At 34.8% G+C, this 20,000-nt stretch overlaps 2 protein-coding genes across 2 annotated transcripts in view; one reads left to right on the forward strand and one right to left on the reverse strand.

Annotated features, from left to right (window-relative positions):
- LOC137616379 (diuretic hormone receptor-like) overlaps positions 1 to 20,000 on the forward strand; it is a 399,151-nt gene that overhangs the window by 47,991 nt on the left and 331,160 nt on the right. The window lies entirely within an intron of this gene.
- LOC137615833 (mucin-21-like) overlaps positions 8,987 to 20,000 on the reverse strand; it is a 14,235-nt gene continuing 3,221 nt past the window's right edge. Inside the window, exons 4-5 of the mRNA XM_068345523.1 lie at positions 9,523 to 10,447; positions 8,987 to 9,291 (exon numbers count right to left, since the gene is read on the reverse strand). Of these exons, the coding sequence (XP_068201624.1) occupies positions 8,987 to 9,291; positions 9,523 to 10,447 (1,230 nt within the window). The remainder of the gene's footprint in view (positions 9,292 to 9,522; positions 10,448 to 20,000) is intronic.

The raw sequence follows: 20,000 nt of genomic DNA on the forward strand, positions 1-20,000 counted from the left end.
AGCAATGTGTATTCAAATACCAATATCCCCCTACATATCATCATAACAATATTAGTCCACAATACTTTCCGCTGTCATGGCATGGGCCAGACTCTTTCGCCTCTGGCTTGTATGCAAGTGTGTGCAAAATAAAGGTACCTTCGTTCCAACTTTGCGAGGGTACGTAAAGTTCCTAAAATCGAGATTGACTTTCAACCCGTCAATTGCAGAATGGGCCATCTTCCTGTTGAGAAATGTATATTTCAGGTTTTGCTTTTCTCCCTTGATTATATACCACAAAAATCATGGAACAAGAGAACAACAAAGCATCAAAAGATAAGTATACTAATTTTTTGTGTATTAATATTCTAACGTTTTAACAGGAGCCTTAAACTTTCCTTCTAATCAATGTCTTCGTTGTGATTTTCGGGACCAAATAATTACCAACAAAAGATTATAGATTTCATTTCTGTAGTGGCTCTATAGTTTGAAATTCTAATCTTCTGATTACATTTCTACCACCCTCTATTTCATTCCCACTCTCAACGTCTTACTGATACAGTACAATAATTCGATGCGAAGATATTCCGGTCTTGACTGAGCTTGACATGTTATTCCCGGTTTCTACGACTACAAGAGACCTTTCTCTCGGTGCTTTGAAACTATTGAGACCAATAATCAAACTAGTATACCAGTAAAGCAATATTATACTTTAATTTTCAAAGGCAACAGTCATAGTCTTGAAATATAGATATATGTATAGCCTGTATAAATATATCAATCATGGTACGGTCGAACATTATTGTTCCTTTCGAGTCAAATATTTGTAAAATTACAGATTCGAAAGTTGCGATGTAATGTTTATCTTCCGTCAGAGACTGAATCTTTTAATTTTATTTTTGTCACTCATATACCCCCATTAAAAGGATATTTAATGACACGTCGGAGATTCTTGTAGAGTACACTACATTACAACACAGCCGGAAAAAAGAAGAGAAAATTTTATAGACACAGGGAACATCCGTGCTCTATCCAGTCCACTGAATACTGACTTTCTCTCTCTCTCTCTCTCTCTCTCTCTCTCTCTCTCTCTCTCTCTCTCTCTCTCTCTCTCTCTCTCTCTCTCTCTCTCTCTCTCTCTCTCGCTGCGTTTTCACATAAAGCTGCATTTAATATTCTGACGTTAGATCGCCAACTCATTTACTTGCAAAGAAATAAAACTACTTTGCATTATTGCATTTGCGGTTTGAATTATATTACAATTCGAACTGAATATTTGTCATAATCTAACTATTATCCTTTAATTATCATCATAATTATTATCACAATTGTTATTATCATTTCAATTATTTTTGGACGCTTCAATTAATGTTTTTTCTTCCAAAGATAATTTATAGAAACTAACCGAGGTACTATGATTTGGGAGTAAGTTCTGAGTAAGTGGATCAAGGCCACAACACAAGTATAGTTCCTTAATCTAAACATAAATAAAAAAAAAAAAAAAATATTCTTGGAGTGATACTAAAACAATAAAGGCTGGCTGCCCATCTCCGACCGACACCACTTTATGAGCACTACGATTGACAAAATGTTGGAGGACATAAATTTTCTCCCGGAAAGATAATTTTGTAAAATACGATGTCTTAAACGGCAGTTATTTTCTGCAGGAAAATAATGTTCTATGAATAAGGTCATAAAATCATTAAAATTAATGCGATCTAAAATGGCTTCACTAGTGGAGTATGCATGTCAGAAATGAAATATAACGGTTAAAGACTTAATTCAAAGTCAAAGTTGAAATTGTGTGAATCTACGGAATATGATGCGACAATAATTCACTTTTTGACAAACTTGCGATTAGCAACGTAATATGGCAGACTCAGTGACTGACTTCTGTGAATAACGATCTACCTTTGAAACAAGTTTAACTGAATTCCTATCAACCAAGTTAAGCTTGGGAGACATAATGACAAAATCTACCTTCATGCTCATCTACTGTATGACAGTCTACTTTTGTGCCAATGAGACGGAAATCTCTTGTCTTGCAGGCAGAAATTGTAATGATAACGCAAAGGGGACAGACACACTGATGGACATAAAAACTGTCAGATAGATGCCACGGGGGCAGACGATCTCCTATTAGTCACAGGTAAGCATAAACGTGTATCTGTGTACAAAGTTTAACCGAGAGACCATCATTCCAATAGATTTTGTGATGTCCAAGGTAAGCATCAAAATTAACGAACGAAAAGACAGACGGATCTATCTTGGTTCATGAACGCCTATGCATGATGCTATATTTTCGTACCAATTTGACAAACTTCCCTTAAACCAAGTAGAAGAGTGGTGATGATAGGGCAAACGTGACAGGCACACTAACAGGCAGGTAAATCCAGATAGACGGATATGCGATCTATCCTTATGTATATTTATGCGTGATGGTCTTCGTACAAAGTTTGACTGATTTGTCAATAGCCCTATAACGTGACTGAAATGTCTACAACCCTGAAATATGACTGAAATGTTTACAGCCCTATAATATGGCTGAAATGTCTACAGCCCTGTAATAGATAATATGCGTTATGGTTTACCTTTTTATAGCGTTTGTGTGAAATCCCTTCAATGACGTTGGAGTTGCAATGTCAATATACGTGGTAATGGCACACTGACAAACAGATAGAATGCATGTCAATCTTTTGCCTCTATCGCACATTGAATATTCTTTCAAAACCAATTGATTTAAATTTATGCTTTTTTTCTTCTGATATAAAGACCAGAGGTATACCGAACGTGACAGTGGCAGCGATCGAAATAAAGGAATGGCCAATTTAATCTCTTTAATTTGTCAGTTGTCATTTTCATTGGTGTGATTTGTATATGATTTCATTCAGAGGGGAAACAATATAACGATTGTATCTTTTCATCAAAATCCTCAACCTTGCTTTAATCTATCTTCAGATTGATACTGATATTCGTGCTACACTTAGCAACTCTTTCATATGCGCATTTCACTCGCCATTGCATTGCAAAGATTGGCAATGATTGACTGCTATTAGATTATTGAAAAATGTTAAGCAATTATTTGATTCCAGGATAATGGATTAATTATTGTACACTGATATTTCTCAAGTCTCGCTCAGTCATAGATTTCACCATAACATCTGTGCCATGCAACATGTGCTGTTATGGTAATGGTATTGCCCTCTAGTTTGAATTCTATTACTACAGATATCAATCACAACGTACTAATATGCATGAGGTCCATTATCCTTTGTATGAACCATCCAAAAGATATAACGTTTCTGATATAAACAGAAGAAGAAGAGGAAGTATAATTAAACATCCATTCAAATGATTAGCAGCCAACTATAAAACCAAATAAATATAGGAAAATAAGCATTTACAAAGGTGTTTTTTTTTTTAATATACAACCTGGATATCTTAGCATCTTTAACCCCAACTAGATATGACTAGAAGAACAAACCAACATTGACCAGGACATCAAAGAACCACAATCAAAACCAAAAATTACATGACAAGACCTTTTCAAACTCATAGCTATCAATAAATCTTCAAGTAAGGACAAAACAGCCGGTTGTGAAAGTTCTCTGTTCAACATAAACGCTACGATTGCGGGAGCTAATGTTAAAGTAAAATTAACACTGAAAGTCTATAATAATAATAATAATAATAATAATAATAATAATAATAATAATAATATTCTGATTTGTGGACATTCGATAATACAAACAGATGATAGGGAAGATAGATGAAACAGCCATCTTAGGACGATAATGTAAATAGAAATTAGATGACCACTTCGAATACCTTTTTCTGATAGGCAAAAATATCAGGATGCTATTGACATTCGGTAAGGAAACCATTACAACAATAATAGGAAATGACCAGTCACGTTTCTCATGTGATTTAGTATCATTAATAGTTGTAGAACCAGACAGCCTCATGAATAGCGAGAATTTCGAAATATCTAGCTCTGTGGCATCATCAAAAGTTAAATGTTCAAGATCTTTATAAATAAACTTTATGGAATTGAAGGTCATATCAGCTATTTTGAAATAATCATAATCGTTTCTAACAATAGTGAATCACGGCTACAATCACGTCCCATAATATTTTACTCTGGAGCATCAGACATGGTGGATCGAGTCACCTAAATGGAATGCATCACCCTATTTGTTAAGTTCTAAAAAATTCATATGGCAAAAGGTATTGAATACATAATGTAAAACAATTTCACTGATAAGGATATTTCTTGAACATATGTTTCCTTTCGAAAGTTATATTGTATTTACTAAACTATTAACAATTTTGGAGATTTAGATGAAACTATGGAAAATAGAGACACAGCTATCAACCTCTTGGACGATGAGAAAAAAAAAAAAAAAAAAAAAAAAAAAAAAAAAAAAAAAAAACACTAGTATGACAAAAAGAAATGACATAATCTACAAGCACATTCATTACTTTAATTCTATAGTAACTTATCTGAAAAATACAATTATGAAAATATTACAATTATATATTTTTTTATTTTTTTTTTTGCATGAGCTTTCTATACGTGATAAGGTAGAAATGCCATTATCCTTGGACTAACATTCTATAAGGGATAAGGTAGGAATGCCATTACCCTTGAACGAACATTCTATACGTGATAAGGCAGGAATGCCCATACCCTTGAAAGAACATTCTATACGTGACATAATGAAATTATCCAAGAACGAACATTCTATACGTGATAAGGCAAGAATGCCATTATACTATGACGAACATTTTATACATGATAAGAGAGAAAAGACATTATCCTTGAAAGAACATTATATACGTGATAAGACAAGAATGCCATTATCCTTGAACGAACATTATTTATGTGACAAGGCGAGAATACCATTATCCATGAACGAGCCTTCAATACTTCATAAGGTAAAAGGGCCGACATCCTTGAACGAACATTCTATACGTCATAAGGAAAGAATGCCACCATCCTTGAACAAACCTCCTATACGTAATACCATAGGAATGCCCTCATCCTTGAATGAACATTCAATATGTGATAAGGTAGAAATGCCATAACCCTTGAACGAACATTCTGCAGTATATTTGATGATAAGGCAGGAATAGCATCATCCTTGAACGAACATTCTATATGTGATTATGTAGGAATGCCATCATGCTTGAACGAACAATCTATACTTAATAAAGAAGGAATGCTAACATCCTTGAACAAACATTCAATACGTGATAAGGTAGGAATACCATTATCTTTGAACGAAAATTCTATACGTGATAAGTTGATAAGGTAAAAATGCCATCATATTTAAAGAAAAATTCTATACGTGATAAGATAGGAATGCCATCATCCTTGAAAGACCATTCTAAACTTCAAAAGGTGGGACTACCAACATCCTTGAACGAATATTCTATATGTGATAAGGTAAGAATGACACCATCCTCAAACGAACATTCTATACGTGATAAGATAGATATGCCATTATCCTTGAATGAACAATCTATATGTGATTGTCATGGGTAGATAGAATAATATAGAAAAGAATGTTAAAACATGTGAATTTTCTACTCTTAAGAAGCAGAGAGAAGGAGGTCCCGCTAGTGTTTACTGGAAACTGTCACCGTCGTTGATGGAGATCAAGATATTTATTAGATATGACTAGATCAGCAGACCTTGGGCATAACGATCGTCTGTTTGTAGCAATCCGAGGGCGCCAGCATTATGGAAGGACCCATAGGACAATGAGAGCAGTGTTGTCGCAGAAGAATATACATTAACGGAAGGTAAACACATGTCTGGCTTCAATTATAGCGCCATATGGATCATGATTACACCAGCAGAGCGTTCGTGAAGATATTATCAAAGAGGCGTGGTTTTAAGGAAAACCAATGAGGATGAAGAAAGGAGAAAATTTCCTTATATGGAATTGTCCATAGTTAACCCCTCCCATACAGGGGTATACAAACTTCAACGGGAACGAGAGAAGAGGAGTACGAAAGATAGAACGAGAGTACGAAAAATAGAACGAGAGGACGAGTGAGAACGAGAGAGAAGAAGCACAGAAAAAGAAAGGGAACGTAAGGACCAGAATGCAGACGTGACCAGCCTTACGACAACTTGTCCGAGATGTCAGAACGAGTTGACCCCTGCCGTTATTACCAACCACGAAACGCCCAGACCTAAAATATCTACGTTCCTGTCAACCATCGAGAGCTACTGTGAAGAGTACCATCTTTTAAGTATTATTTGTCTACTATCTTAACTGTTCCCCTATTTGCTGGAGTGTAGTGTAATCAGATGATTTTCTTTGTTTAGTTCAGTGCTTCCAAAGTACTCAATCAAGAAACATTGACCTTTGACTAGTTGTAAATAAAATTATGTTTTCTTTTGCGCGTTTTCTTTCTATATTCACTTTTTTTCAAAGTGGGTAGTGGTCGATCTATCCTAATTTAATTAATCAATTCAAAAGAACCTGGTTCGATCCCAAAGAGGATCGTAACAGTGATAAGGCAGGAATGCCATAGTTCTTGAACAAACATTCTATACATGATAAGGCAGGATTGTCATTATCCTTGAACGAACATTCTATACGTAATAAGGCAAGATAGCCATTATCCTTGATTGTAATTCTATACATGATAAGGCAGGAGTGCCATTATCCTTGAATGAACAATCTATAGAAGATAAGGCAGGAATGCCATTATATATGAACGAACATTCTATAGGTGATAAGGCAGGAATGCCATAAACCTTGAACGAACATTTTATATGTGATAAGGTAGGAATGCAATCATCCTTGAACAAACCTTTTATACATGATAAGGCAGGAATACCATTATCCTTGAACGAACATTAAATGTCATAACGTAGGGATGCCACCATTCTTGTGAACAAACATTCTATACGTGATAAGGTAGGAATGACATCATCCTTCAACGAACATTCTATATGTGATAGGAGGGGATTGCCATCATCTTTGAACGATTATTCTATACATGATAAAGCAAGAATGCCACTACCCTTGAACAAAAATTCTATATGTGATAAGGCAGGAATGTCATTATCCTTGAACGAACTTTCTATGCGTAATAATGCAGCAATGCCATTATCCTTGAACGGACATTATATATGTTATAAAGTAGGAGTGCCATGATCTTTCAGCGATCATTCTATGTGTGATAACCAGGAATGCCATTATTATTGAACAAACATTCTGTTTGTGGTAAGGCAGGAATGCCATTGTCCCTAAATGCATACTCTATATATGATAAGGTTGGAATGCATTCCTCCTTGAAAGTACATTCTATTTGTAATAAGGTACGAATGCCATTACCTTTCAACGAACATTCTATACATGATAAGGTAGGAATGCCATTATCCTTGAACGAACATTACATACGTGATAAGGCAAAAATGCCAATATCCTTAAACGAATATTCTATATGTGATTCGGCAGGAATGCCCTTATCCATGAATGAACATTCCATATGTGATAAGACAAGAATGCCATTATACTGGAACGAACATTCTATACGTGATAAGGCAGGGATTTCATTACCTTTGAACGAAAATTCTATATTTACTAAGGTAGGAATGCCACCATCCTTGAACAAACATTCTTTACATGATAAGGTAAGAATGCCAGCATCCTTGAAGGAACATTCTACCTGTAATTATTTAGGAATGCCCTCATTCTAGAACGAACATTGAATACGTTATAAGGTTGGACTGCCACCATCCTTGAACGAACATTCTATATGTGATAGGTAGGAATGCTATTACCCTTTAACGAACGATCTATATGTGATAAGGCAGGAAAGGCAGGAAGTCAATATCGTTGAACGACCAATTTATAGGTCATAATGCAGGAACGCCATTATCCTTGAACGAACATTCTATAAATGATAAGGCGGGAATTTATTATCCTTGACATTCTACACGTGATAAGGCAGGAAACCCATTATCCTTGAAAAAACATTCTATACGTAATAAGGAGGGATGCCATTATCCTTGAACGAACATTCTATACATGATAAGGCTGGAGTGCCATTATTCTTGACTGCACATTCTGTATATGATAAGGCAGGAATGACATTATCGTTGAACGAACTTTCTATATATAATAAGGCAGGAAAACTATCATCCTTTAACGAATATTCTATATGTGATAAGGTACGAAGACCTTCATCCTTGAACAAACATTCTATATGTGATAAGCAGGAATGCTATTAATCTTGAACGAACAATTCATATGTTATAAGAAGGGAATGCCATTATCCTTGAAAGAACATTCTATACGTAATAAGGCAGGAATACCATCATCCTTAAACGAATATTCTACACATGATAAGGTAGGAATTTTACCATCCTTGAACGATCATTCTATATGGTATAAGGCAGGAATCCCATCCTTCTTGAACGAACACTATATACGTGATAAGGCAGGAATACCATTATCCATTAACAAATATTCTATATGTGATAAGGCTGGAATGCCATTATCTTTGAATGCATATACCAATCATCATAAGGTAAAAACGCCATTACCTTTGAACGACCATTCTATAAGTGATAAGGCAGGAATGACATTATCCTTAAACAAACACTTTATATGTGACAAGGCAGGAATGCCATTATCCTTAAACAAGCACTCTATATTTGATAAGGTAGGAATGCCATTATCCTTGAACGAACATCCTATACGTGATAAGGCAGGGATGCCATCATCCTTGAATGAACATTCTATATATGATAAGGCAAGAATGACTTTATCCTGGAACGATCATTCTCTAGTCTATGTGATAAAGCAGGAATGCCATTAGCCTTGAATGCACATTCTATACGTGATAAGGAAGGAATGCCATTAACCTTGAATGAACACTTTATATGTGATAAGGCAGGAATGCCATTTTCCTTGAACGAACGCTCTATATTTGATAAGGCAGGAATGCCATTATACTTGAACAAACATTCTATACGTGATTAGGCAGGAATGCCATTATCTTTGATCAAACTCTCATTATTCAATAAGGCAGGAGTGCCATTATCCTTAAACGAACACTCTACTTGCGATAAGGCAGGAATGCCATTATCATTGTACGATAATTCTATATGTGATAAGGCAGGAATGACATTATCCTTGAATGAACACTCTATTTGTGATGTGGCAAGAGTGCCATTATCCTTGAACGAACACTCCTTATGTGATATGGAAGGAATGCCATTATCCTTGAACGAACACTCTATATGTGATAAGGTAGAAATGACAATGTCCTTGAAGAAACGTTCTATACGAGATAATGCAGAAATACCATTATCCTTGCACAAACACACCTTATGTTATAAAGCAGGTATGCCATTATCATTAAACGAACACTCCATACGTGATAAGGCAGGAATGTCATCATCCTTGAACGAACACTCCATATGTGATAAGGTAGGAATTTCAATGTCCTTGAACAAACATTCTATATGAGATAAGGCAGGAATGCCATTAACCTTGAAAGATCATTCTATACGTGATAAGGCAGGAATGCCATTATTCCTGAACGAATAATCCTTATGTGATAAGGAAGGAATGCCATTATTCTTGAACGAATACTCCTTATGTGATAAGGAAGAAATGCCAATATCCTTGAACGAACATTCTGTACGTGATAAGGCAGGAACGCCATTAACCTTGAACGAACATTCTAGACGTGATAAGGCGGGAATGCCATTATCCTCTAACGAACATTCTATACGTGATAAGGCAGGAATGCCATTAACCTTGAACGAACATTTTGTACATGATAAGGCAGGAATGCCATTACCTTTGAATGAACATTCTATACGTGATAAGGCAGGAATGCCACTAACCTTGAACGAACATTCTATATGTGATAAGGTAGGAATGCCATTATCCTTGAACGAACATTCTATACGTGATAAGGCAGGAAAGCCATTAACCTTGAACAAACATTTTGTACATGATAAGGCAGGAATGCCATTAACTTTGAACGAACATTCTATACATGATAAGGCAGGAATACCATCATCCTTGAATGAACATTCTATATGTGATAAGGCAGGAATGCCATTATCCTTGAACGAACATTCTATACGTGATAAGGCAGGAGTGCCACTAACCTTGAACGAACATGCCTTATGTGATATGGCAGGAATGCCATTGTCCTTGAACGAACATTCTGTATGTGATAAAGCAGGAATGCCATTAACCTTGAGCGAACATTCTGTACGCGATAAGGCAGGAATGCCATTAACCTTGAACGAACATTCTATACGTGATAAGATAGGAATACCATGATCCTTGAACGAACATTTTGTACGTGATATGGTAGGAATGCCATTATTCTTGAACGAACACTCTATATGTGATAAGGCAGGAATGCCATCATCCTTGAACGAACATTCTGTACGTGATAAGGCAGGAATGAAATTATCCTTGAACAAACATTTTATATGTCATAAGGCAGGAATGCCATTATCTTTGAAAGCACATTCTATAAGTGATAAGGCAGGAATGCCATTATCCTTGAATGAACACTCCTCACGTGATAAATTAGGAATGCCATTATCCTTGAACAAACATTCTGTACGTGATAAAGTAGGAATGCCATTTATCTTCATATACAAGTTTTCACAGAATTGAATGAAACAAAAGATTAAAAAAGACCAAAGAGAGAGAGAGAAAAAAATCCACCTGATAAATAGTTCTGGGTAAACTCTGTAATAAATATATAAAAACATTTGATGATATATAAAGAAGCGTTAGGAATATTGCGATAGATATCTTTCCTTTTTGATGGATGTAATGGAATTTCTTGTATTCAAATTTCTAAACTGTTCAGATTAAATTTATTAAAATTTTTTGTTTTTACAGTACATTTGGTTCAATTTCAAATAACAAATTACTTTTCTCAAAACTCACTTTTTAATGAATAATTCATTTTGAGTAATGAGTTTTCAATTTCCTGGTTTTTAGTGATGGTAATCTGCTTGTGGCTACTTTACGGCGGATAAACATTCCTAAACATTTATTATACTAGAAATTTCACTTCGCAATAAAGTGTGATTTTACTCTGACTACACTTGTCTTTCTCTATCTGTAACTATATTTATGTCACCTTTGCCCATAATACCATTCAGGTACTAATATTAACAATACCCTTCTAGATAAAGTTCTAAATAAGAAAAACATAGTGGCTTCATATAGAGAAAATATGGAGAAATATATTTTTGATAGATAACTTCCTTGTAAACTAAGCCTTAAGCCCCCTTTGTTATGAGCAGCAAAACTCTGACAGCGTCTCAACTCCATCGGTCTTTAATATGACCTTTCTCCCATATTTCTTGTTTCACTTTTATTTGTTTTCGGCATAAGTATATAAGCAGCATTAATATAATAAACATAAAGAAGCCTTTTATATCGTATCAGTAGAAAATTATCAGTTTTCGGAATTATTAGAATCTGTAAATACCAAATAAAAAAAAACCTTACAATTTCTAAGGAGAGAAATACACCCCTCAAAAGTTGTAACCATCTTATAACCTACTCCATGTCTTTTAGTTAAAGCCAATAATCCTTTAAAGGGAAATTAGGACTAGATGGGGAAAAGTCTCTCAAAGCTCATAAAAGATTCACCAGGCAGTGACTAATGACAGAATGGACTAGTCTACGAAGAGCTTTTGAATTAAAACCTACAGGACGAATGAATTAGTTAATCAATGTAATCTAGTCGAATACAATTCTTAAATATTTTTTAATTGAGGCCTGGAATTACCTTAAGATGACATTTCGATAAAAACTATTTAACATGCTCCAGTCCTAATCATAAAAGTAATCTTCAATTATTAAATCCCTTCTGATTACCTTAAGCTCCACTATATAGTAAAAGATTTATTATTATCAATTTATTTTCTTATCACTATTTAAAGGTCACTCAAGAGTGGCAGGCAAGGGACAGGACAATTAAAGATTGTGAATATTCTGTAAATATATGGATTGGATTAATGAATTTGGGCTACATAATATATAGTACTGCGCTAGAGCTTGTGGGAAGAGGAAAACCCCCCAGTTACACTATAAAGTAAAAGTTAGAAGAGGTTGGACATCAGGAGAATATAGTGCAAGTGCAGCTAGGGGCCAAAGGAACGCTGAAAAATACACAGGCCCCTGATCAGCCCCATAGATTCCTCGCCACCTAAGAGTGGAATACTATCTATTTCAAGGCCCATGACACCCTCCTTTTTCAACAAACTAATGAACTAGGCTTCTAGTTAATTTTGTCTTCTTTTTCGTAAGAATTGCTTATTCGTTAAATAATAAACACATGTGAGGTTGAAAATGAGTTTATTCAAACATAATAACTATTTAGCATCTCTAAATTCCATAAAAAAGTATAATTCACAACAACTTATATATCATTTGATAACCATACAGAATTGGGGCCGTGGCAGATGTAAACGTCACGGGGCCCTACGTCATGGTTGACACACGTCATTCTGCGTCTAGTTGCCAGGTCTTAATTTCCGTTCTCACCATGATCACAAAATTGAGATGACATTTCTCGATATAAAATAAGACAATAATCCGGAGTAAATGCTTGAATCCATTTTTCTTAATTTTAGGTCGGTGTCTTAAACTCTGGTGGTTTCACTCCCCTGCCCTTGCACTCCTTCATCCTTGCATGAGTAAAAAAAATGTTTCGGTTTCACATTAATCAGAAGCCTAGTTCATTAGCTATATTAAAAAAGGAGGGTGTCATGGGCCTTGAAATAGATAGTAAGAGGAACAAGCTATGGCAGTTGACTCAGCACGTTGACCTTTGGTCCCACCAAACTCCCCATGCTTGTTGTTGTCAATTGCCTAGCCTCCAGTCAGACACAAACACTTGAAAAAAAAAACACGCCCATAAGTAAAGTTTCTGTACATGGATAAATTATTCATCAACTCAAGTCTAAACATTTATAAGTGTAATAAAAAGGTTTCTTGGATTAAAACTGATATGCAAGAGAATAAAGTTTGCTAAGCCATACCTTATCCTTTGTTATAAGTTTGTCCCACCTCAAGTGTGACACACACTCCATCCATACCTCACACTAATGAAAAGTAGGCTATCATACAGTTCGCGATTCTCGACCTCGGGGGGAAATAAATACTTATCTTAATATCAAGTCTTGCAGATTAGCAAGAGCCTGACTCTGGCAGGAAAGGCCAGGGAATCTTAAAAAAAAAAAAAAAAAAAAAAAAAAAAAAAAAAAAAAAGTCTCTGTCGTTTCCGCTCATGGAATCTCATTCTATATGTTAATGGCCTCACAGATTTCTTCACGTGAACAAAATTGATAACGATAATATTACTACTGTACAAACATGTTTGTACAATGCAATAAAGCTATCCAAGCCAAATTAGATAATGAATGTGGATCAGCAATTTTTCAGTTTTCCTGCTTCTATGGATATATTTTTCGCATTTCCTATAAAGAGTGGAAGCAGCAGTAATTGAAAATAGGACGAAACCGTATAACTACCTGGTTTTGAAAAACTTGTCGGCTCTGGTGATACATCGAATCATGAAAAAAAAGGGTTAATGAATGTTATGAAATAAAAAGATAACAAGGTGTGATGGCAATCAAACATCCTGCTCAACAACATGAGAGAGTGATATATATATATATATATATATATATATATATATATATATACACATATATATATACATACATATATATTTATATATAAATAAATATATATATATACATATGTATATATATATATATTTATATGTATATATAGATATATATATATATATATATATATATATATAGAGAGAGAGAGAGAGAGAGAGAGAGAGAGAGAGAGAGAGAGAGAGAGAGAGAGAGAGAGAGAGAGAGAACCGCATTGCCTCTTCCTTCAAGACCATGTACATGACTTGGGTAAAATAATATTTCCACTCGAAAGCTCTGAACTTAAATATATCAAAGAATCTTATATAAAATTTTCAACTGAATAGAAATTGTGATTTCCTATATAAGATACATATGGTAAATCAAAAGACTGATAACAGGCAAAAATAAGAAACAATAGACAATTGCCATTTTTGTTACAGCATGCTAAATATATTACGTACTTGACTGAGTAAATTAACTAAAAGTTAATGCACATTTTAGACAACTGTTTATTTAATTTGCTAGGTTATAGCCTACTGGGCGGACTATTCTCTATCTATATGTCACGCATCAAAATTTCTACTTATAACGTACCAATCATAATTTCCCAATATAGAGTTGGCATGGCACACGTACATTACTCCTTCAGCACATTTTTCCAATAGTTACTTTTTCGCCAATGCAGCCCGCATTCTCCAGAGTATTTTTTTTTCTTTTTCTAGTCTAGCGTCTCTCACAAAGCTTTAGCCACTCATCCATAATCCCACTTGAAGGCCAAGGAAAGGAGTCTGAAACGCGTCGTTTTTTCCTACTAGTGAGAGAGAGAGAGAGAGAGAGAGAGAGAGAGAGAGAGAGAGAGAGAGAGAGAGAGAGAGAGAGAGAGAGAGAGATTTTAATGTCTTTATGCCAAGGGATAATGCTAATACAAATAATGGGTTGCTGATGTTTTCTTGCAATTATTCCAAAAAAGGATAGGATTTTTATCGTGATAGTTTGAAGAGAATATTGAAGTAAAACAAATACGGAACAGAAAACGGAATTGAAAATATGAAATGAAAATTTTATGTGAATATTTGCATTCAGCTCTCACAGCACCGACATCAAGAATTCTAGCTGACAATATTCTGTAATTTCTTTTCGGAAACCTATCGGCAAATTGCGGTTTGGTCCCGCTCAAACTCGTTAGTTCCTTTAGTGGCTGCAACATCACCATCCTTCTGAGCTAAAGTAAGGGGGGGGGAGTATATAGGTCTACCTGCTGAGTCATCAGCAGCCATTGCCTGGGCCTCACTGGTCCTAGCTTGGATGGAGAAAGGGCTTGGGAGCTGATCACGTATATGACCAGTCTCGAGGGCATTGTCTTGCTTGCCATTCATGAGCAGCCTTTAAACCTTTAAATATAATAGTACAAAAGTATAGCTGTTTAAAAAAAATCTGCTTGTTTTTACATATATGTGCTAGGTTGGCTGATTTTTTTTTATTTATTTAATTATTATTATTATTTTTTTTTTTTAATAACGATATGTTCATTTCAGCAATAATTTGATTATCCTAATTAAAAAATATCCCTAATCTATATTTCAAAAATGTCCTTTCCACTATAGATTATTCTTTGCATATCACTATTCACGTAACAATCACTAGTATCATTACACTCATTATGCATATATGAAAAGTATGAAAATGTAAGCGTAAAGTTTAGTAGGCATTCCCCACAATTTTATCTCTAACATCAATCTCTTCATTTTTCAGTTGATCGCGATACTCTGAAACATTCAGATACCTATGAAATGAAAATTTATTTGTAAATGCTGATCGCAACTGAAGAAAAAAAATCGGGTAGAACTGCACCCATTATATCGCCACTACCACTTCCACCACCACAAAAAAAAAAAAAAAAAAAAAAAAAAGAAAAAAAAAAAAAAAAAACACACACACACACACACACACACACACACACACACACACCCGACTATGAGAGATCAAATGTAATTTCATCACGAGTATGACTAAAGTATATTCTAAAAACTCGCATAAATGTGGCACAGGACACGATCTGCCTAAATGAACGGTCAGGGAAGTCAAACCAGGGAATTGGGATGGTCTTTAGTTGGACAACCAGTCCACGAGGAGCTAATTGAGTAAGACGATGTCCTTTTCGTTGTTTTTAATAATAATAATAATAATAATAATAATAATAATAATAATAATAATAATAATAATAATAATGATAATGATGATAATAACAATTATGGAAATAATAATAATAATAATAATAATAATAATAAAAACATTTCCAAGAATAATTTAATTTGTGGTTTTTTAATTATTCAACTTAAAAAACTAAACAATTATAATTTATGCAGACATAGATATTCACACAAGCCTCTGTAAAATTGCGTTTTTTCCCAAATTACAATACATGAATAGCTATTACAAATGAATAAACGGCCACCTCCAAATTTCATGATCTATGTGCACTAAAACTCAACATGGAGTATACTGAAAACCTCTTCTTACTTTTATCCAAGAAACAATATGACTGATTCGCGGTTAAATCGAATTCTTAGTGATATCTACTACTACTATTAGAATAATAATAGGTATCAAAATTTAATTTCCCGTATATGAGCAAACCTGAGAAATGCTGCTATTGTAATATTAACTGCTTATATTATTGAATTGCGTTTAAAAAGAGATATACACTTCTACTTTAAAAATCGGAATCCATTCAGAATGTTCATTCTATAATCCATCTTAAAAATGTATCTTACATATTACAGTTTATCCATGATAAAAATCATGACCCGAATGGAATTCATAATAAAATAGCAACAATAAGGCACATATCATCGATGAGAGAGAGAGAGAGAGAGAGAGAGAGAGAGAGAGAGAGAGAGAGAGAGAGAGAGAGAGAGAGAGAGACTATTGAAAAATGCTCTAGGAATATTTCTGAACGTCTCAACATATTCCAAAACTCGAAGGCGCACCGGGGGGACCTTAGTGCATTTTTTTGTCCTCCTTGTAAAGTCGTTGAAATAAGCTCGTGCATAGGAAATGATGCAACCGATCCTTGAGCTTCAGAGTGGGTCACGTCACCAATTTGTCTTCCTTGGCTTCCACAGGGTTTCGTGTTATGGACGCTGTCAGATGGAGTCTTCAAAAGGCGTTACTTTTAGTTAAACGAATGTTCCGGCTTCACCTATTCGAAGCAGTAGGTATTTTTGAAATATTCAAGAACAGGGATATTGAAAAAAACGCAGTAAGGTAATTGAAATATTCTAAAAAGTTTATTTCACTATAAATTCATTTAATTAAACATTTCATATTTGATACTACGGGATTTTTTCAACTCTCAAAGAAAATGCATTTCTAATGTCACCAGTTTTCAAAACTTTCAATGCACATATTTCACTACAACAACTATTCTTTAATAATATATGGAGGAACGATATCCAGCTAGAAGGAGGCCAGGTTTTCTTTTTATTTTCCCCTTATGTCTATATCCAATTGCTTTTTGTCAATCATTATCCTTCCATGCTTGATGTAATTGTGCAATTCAAAACGTTTTATAGTCACATCCACAGGGTACTTAAATTTATTTCACAAATTCATCTACTGAGGCATCCTAGATTAGACTTCATCTATTTTGTATTATCCTGCGTTTATTGTTTCTTTTCTAAATCAAGCAGATATTTTATGTAAATATGGTTTCAAAACACTAATTTCTATTATTATATCAACTAGTTTCTTAATTTTATTTCCAAACGTTAGTGGACCAGAACTCAAATTTTTAAATCTTTTACAAAGAGATATGGTCTTCTTTTTTCAACTACATAATATAGTTGGCAGATTTCTGATGTAAAGTGATGTTAAACTAACTTGTTAAAACGGAAGACCGAAAATCCAGTGGTGCCAACAACTTTGCAAAGAAGGCGTAGGCCTAATGCTGTGTTACTTTACCTAAGAATCCTGGATACGAGTTCATGTCCCTTGTATGGCAAGATAAAACTTACTATCTCATTAATTTGCAGTTAATAAACATTAAGGATAGTGGCAAGATGGGTTACGTCACAGAATAAAAGAAGCGAAATAGGTGTAGGATGTATACAAAATATTTTAAAGCGACTTGAAATGTCTGCAAAAGATAAGGTAATAAGTATGGAGAAATTATTGACCAAACTACTCTCTTTACCGGGATGGAAATGTGGGTGTTGAATGAGTATGAACGACAAAGGATTAAAGTTGTTGAGATGAACTGTTTGTTTAATACAGTAAACGTGGAACTTTATAAAACATCATTTCATCTATTTAGTTGCTCCATTTGTGAGTATCATATGAATTCAAATGTAATCATAAACGTAATAGGTCACTACTAACGACATTGAAGTGAATGGATTCTGCATGTTATTAAAATCAAAGACCTTTGATCTTTAAATGGATTGTCATGAAATTGATTGCGCTTATGTCAACTGAATTATATTTTGGTTACACAATTTTAATAACGATCCCAAAACGTCAATGGTACATGCGCATCAGGTCAAAGGGAAGCAATATGTTTGCATATTAAAAGTTTTCCTCACCCACAAGAATTCACAATGTATTACATAGTTTATATATATATATATATATATATATATATATATATATATATATATGGATAAATATCAACACAACATCGTGTTCAAATAGAAATAAATTTCTACCTCATACTTGGGATCGAACGCTAGCCCCTTCTAATGAAAGGCCAGGTCGAAACCAACCATGCCACGAGAGCCCATAAAAAGAAATCTGAACCTGACACTAATCTAGCTGTCCGAGGATTTACCTAGTGAGACATCAGTCTCTTTACCAGCGAGTTTTACCAGATTTCCCCGGGCCACCACGTGACACAATTGGTAGTAATTCATTCAAATTACCCCTAATGAGTCAATATGGATAAATATCAACACAACATCGTGTTCAAATAGAAATAAATTTCTACCTCATACTTGGCCCGGGGAAATCTGGTAAAACTCGCTGGTAAAGAGACTGATGTCTCACTAGGTAAATCCTCGGACAGCTAGATTAGTGTCAGGTTCAGATTTCTTTTTATGGGCTCTCGTGGCATGGTTGGTTTCGACCTGGCCTTTCATTAGAAGGGGCTAGCGTTCGATCCCAAGTATGAGGTAGAAATTTATTTCTATTTGAACACGATGTTGTGTTGATATTTATCCATATTGACTCATTAGGGGTAATTTGAATGAATTACTACCAATTGTGTCACGTGGTGGCCCGGGGAAATCTGGTAAAACTCGCTGGTAAAGAGACTGATGTCTCACTAGGTAAATCCTCGGACAGCTAGATTAGTGTCAGGTTCAGATTTCTTTTTATGGGCTCTCGTGGCATGGTTGGTTTCGACCTGGCCTTTCATTAGAAGGGGCTAGCGTTCGATCCAAAGTATGAGGTAGAAATTTATTTCTATTTGAACACGATGTTGTGTTGATATTTATCCATATTGACTCATTAGGGGTAATTTGAATGAATTACTACCAATTGTGTCACGTGGTGGCCCGGGGAAATCTGGTAAAACTCGCTGGTAAAGAGACTGATGTCTCACTAGGTAAATCCTCGGACAGCTAGATTAGTGTCAGGTTCAGATTTCTTTTTATGGGCTCTCGTGGCATGGTTGGTTCCGACCTGGCCTTTCATTAGAAGGGGCTAGCGTTCGATCCCAAGTATGAGGTAGAAATTTATATATATATATATATATATGTGTGTGTGTGTGTGTGTGTGCGTGTGTGTGTCTGCGTGTGAGCCACAGTATTATTATTATTATTATTATTATTAGCAGCTAAGCTACAACCCTAGCTGGAAAAACAAGATGCTATAAGGCCAAGGACTCCACCAGGGAAAAATAGCCCAGTAAGGAAAGGAAATAAGGAAATAAACAAACGGTATGAGAAATAATTAATATATATTAGCATATTTCAAAAGCAGTAACATCAAAACATATTTCATATATAAACGATAAAAAGACTTATGTCAGCCTGTTCAACATAAAAACATTTGCTGCAAGTTTGAACTTTAGAAGTTCTACCGATTCAACAACCCGATTAGGAAGATCATTCCACAACTTGGTCACAGCTGGAATAAAACTTCTAGAATACTGTGTAGTATTGAGCCTCATGATGAAGAAAGCCTGACTATTAGAATTAACTGCATGCCTAGTATTACGAACAGAATGGAACTGTCCGAGAAGATCTGAATGTAAAGGATGATCAGAATTACTGTATGAAAAATCTTATGCAACATTCATAACGAACTAATCGACCGACGGTGCCAGTGA

The sequence above is a fragment of the Palaemon carinicauda genome, chromosome 22 (genome assembly GCF_036898095.1).
Source record: "Palaemon carinicauda isolate YSFRI2023 chromosome 22, ASM3689809v2, whole genome shotgun sequence".
Classification (NCBI taxonomy): domain Eukaryota; kingdom Metazoa; phylum Arthropoda; class Malacostraca; order Decapoda; family Palaemonidae; genus Palaemon; species Palaemon carinicauda.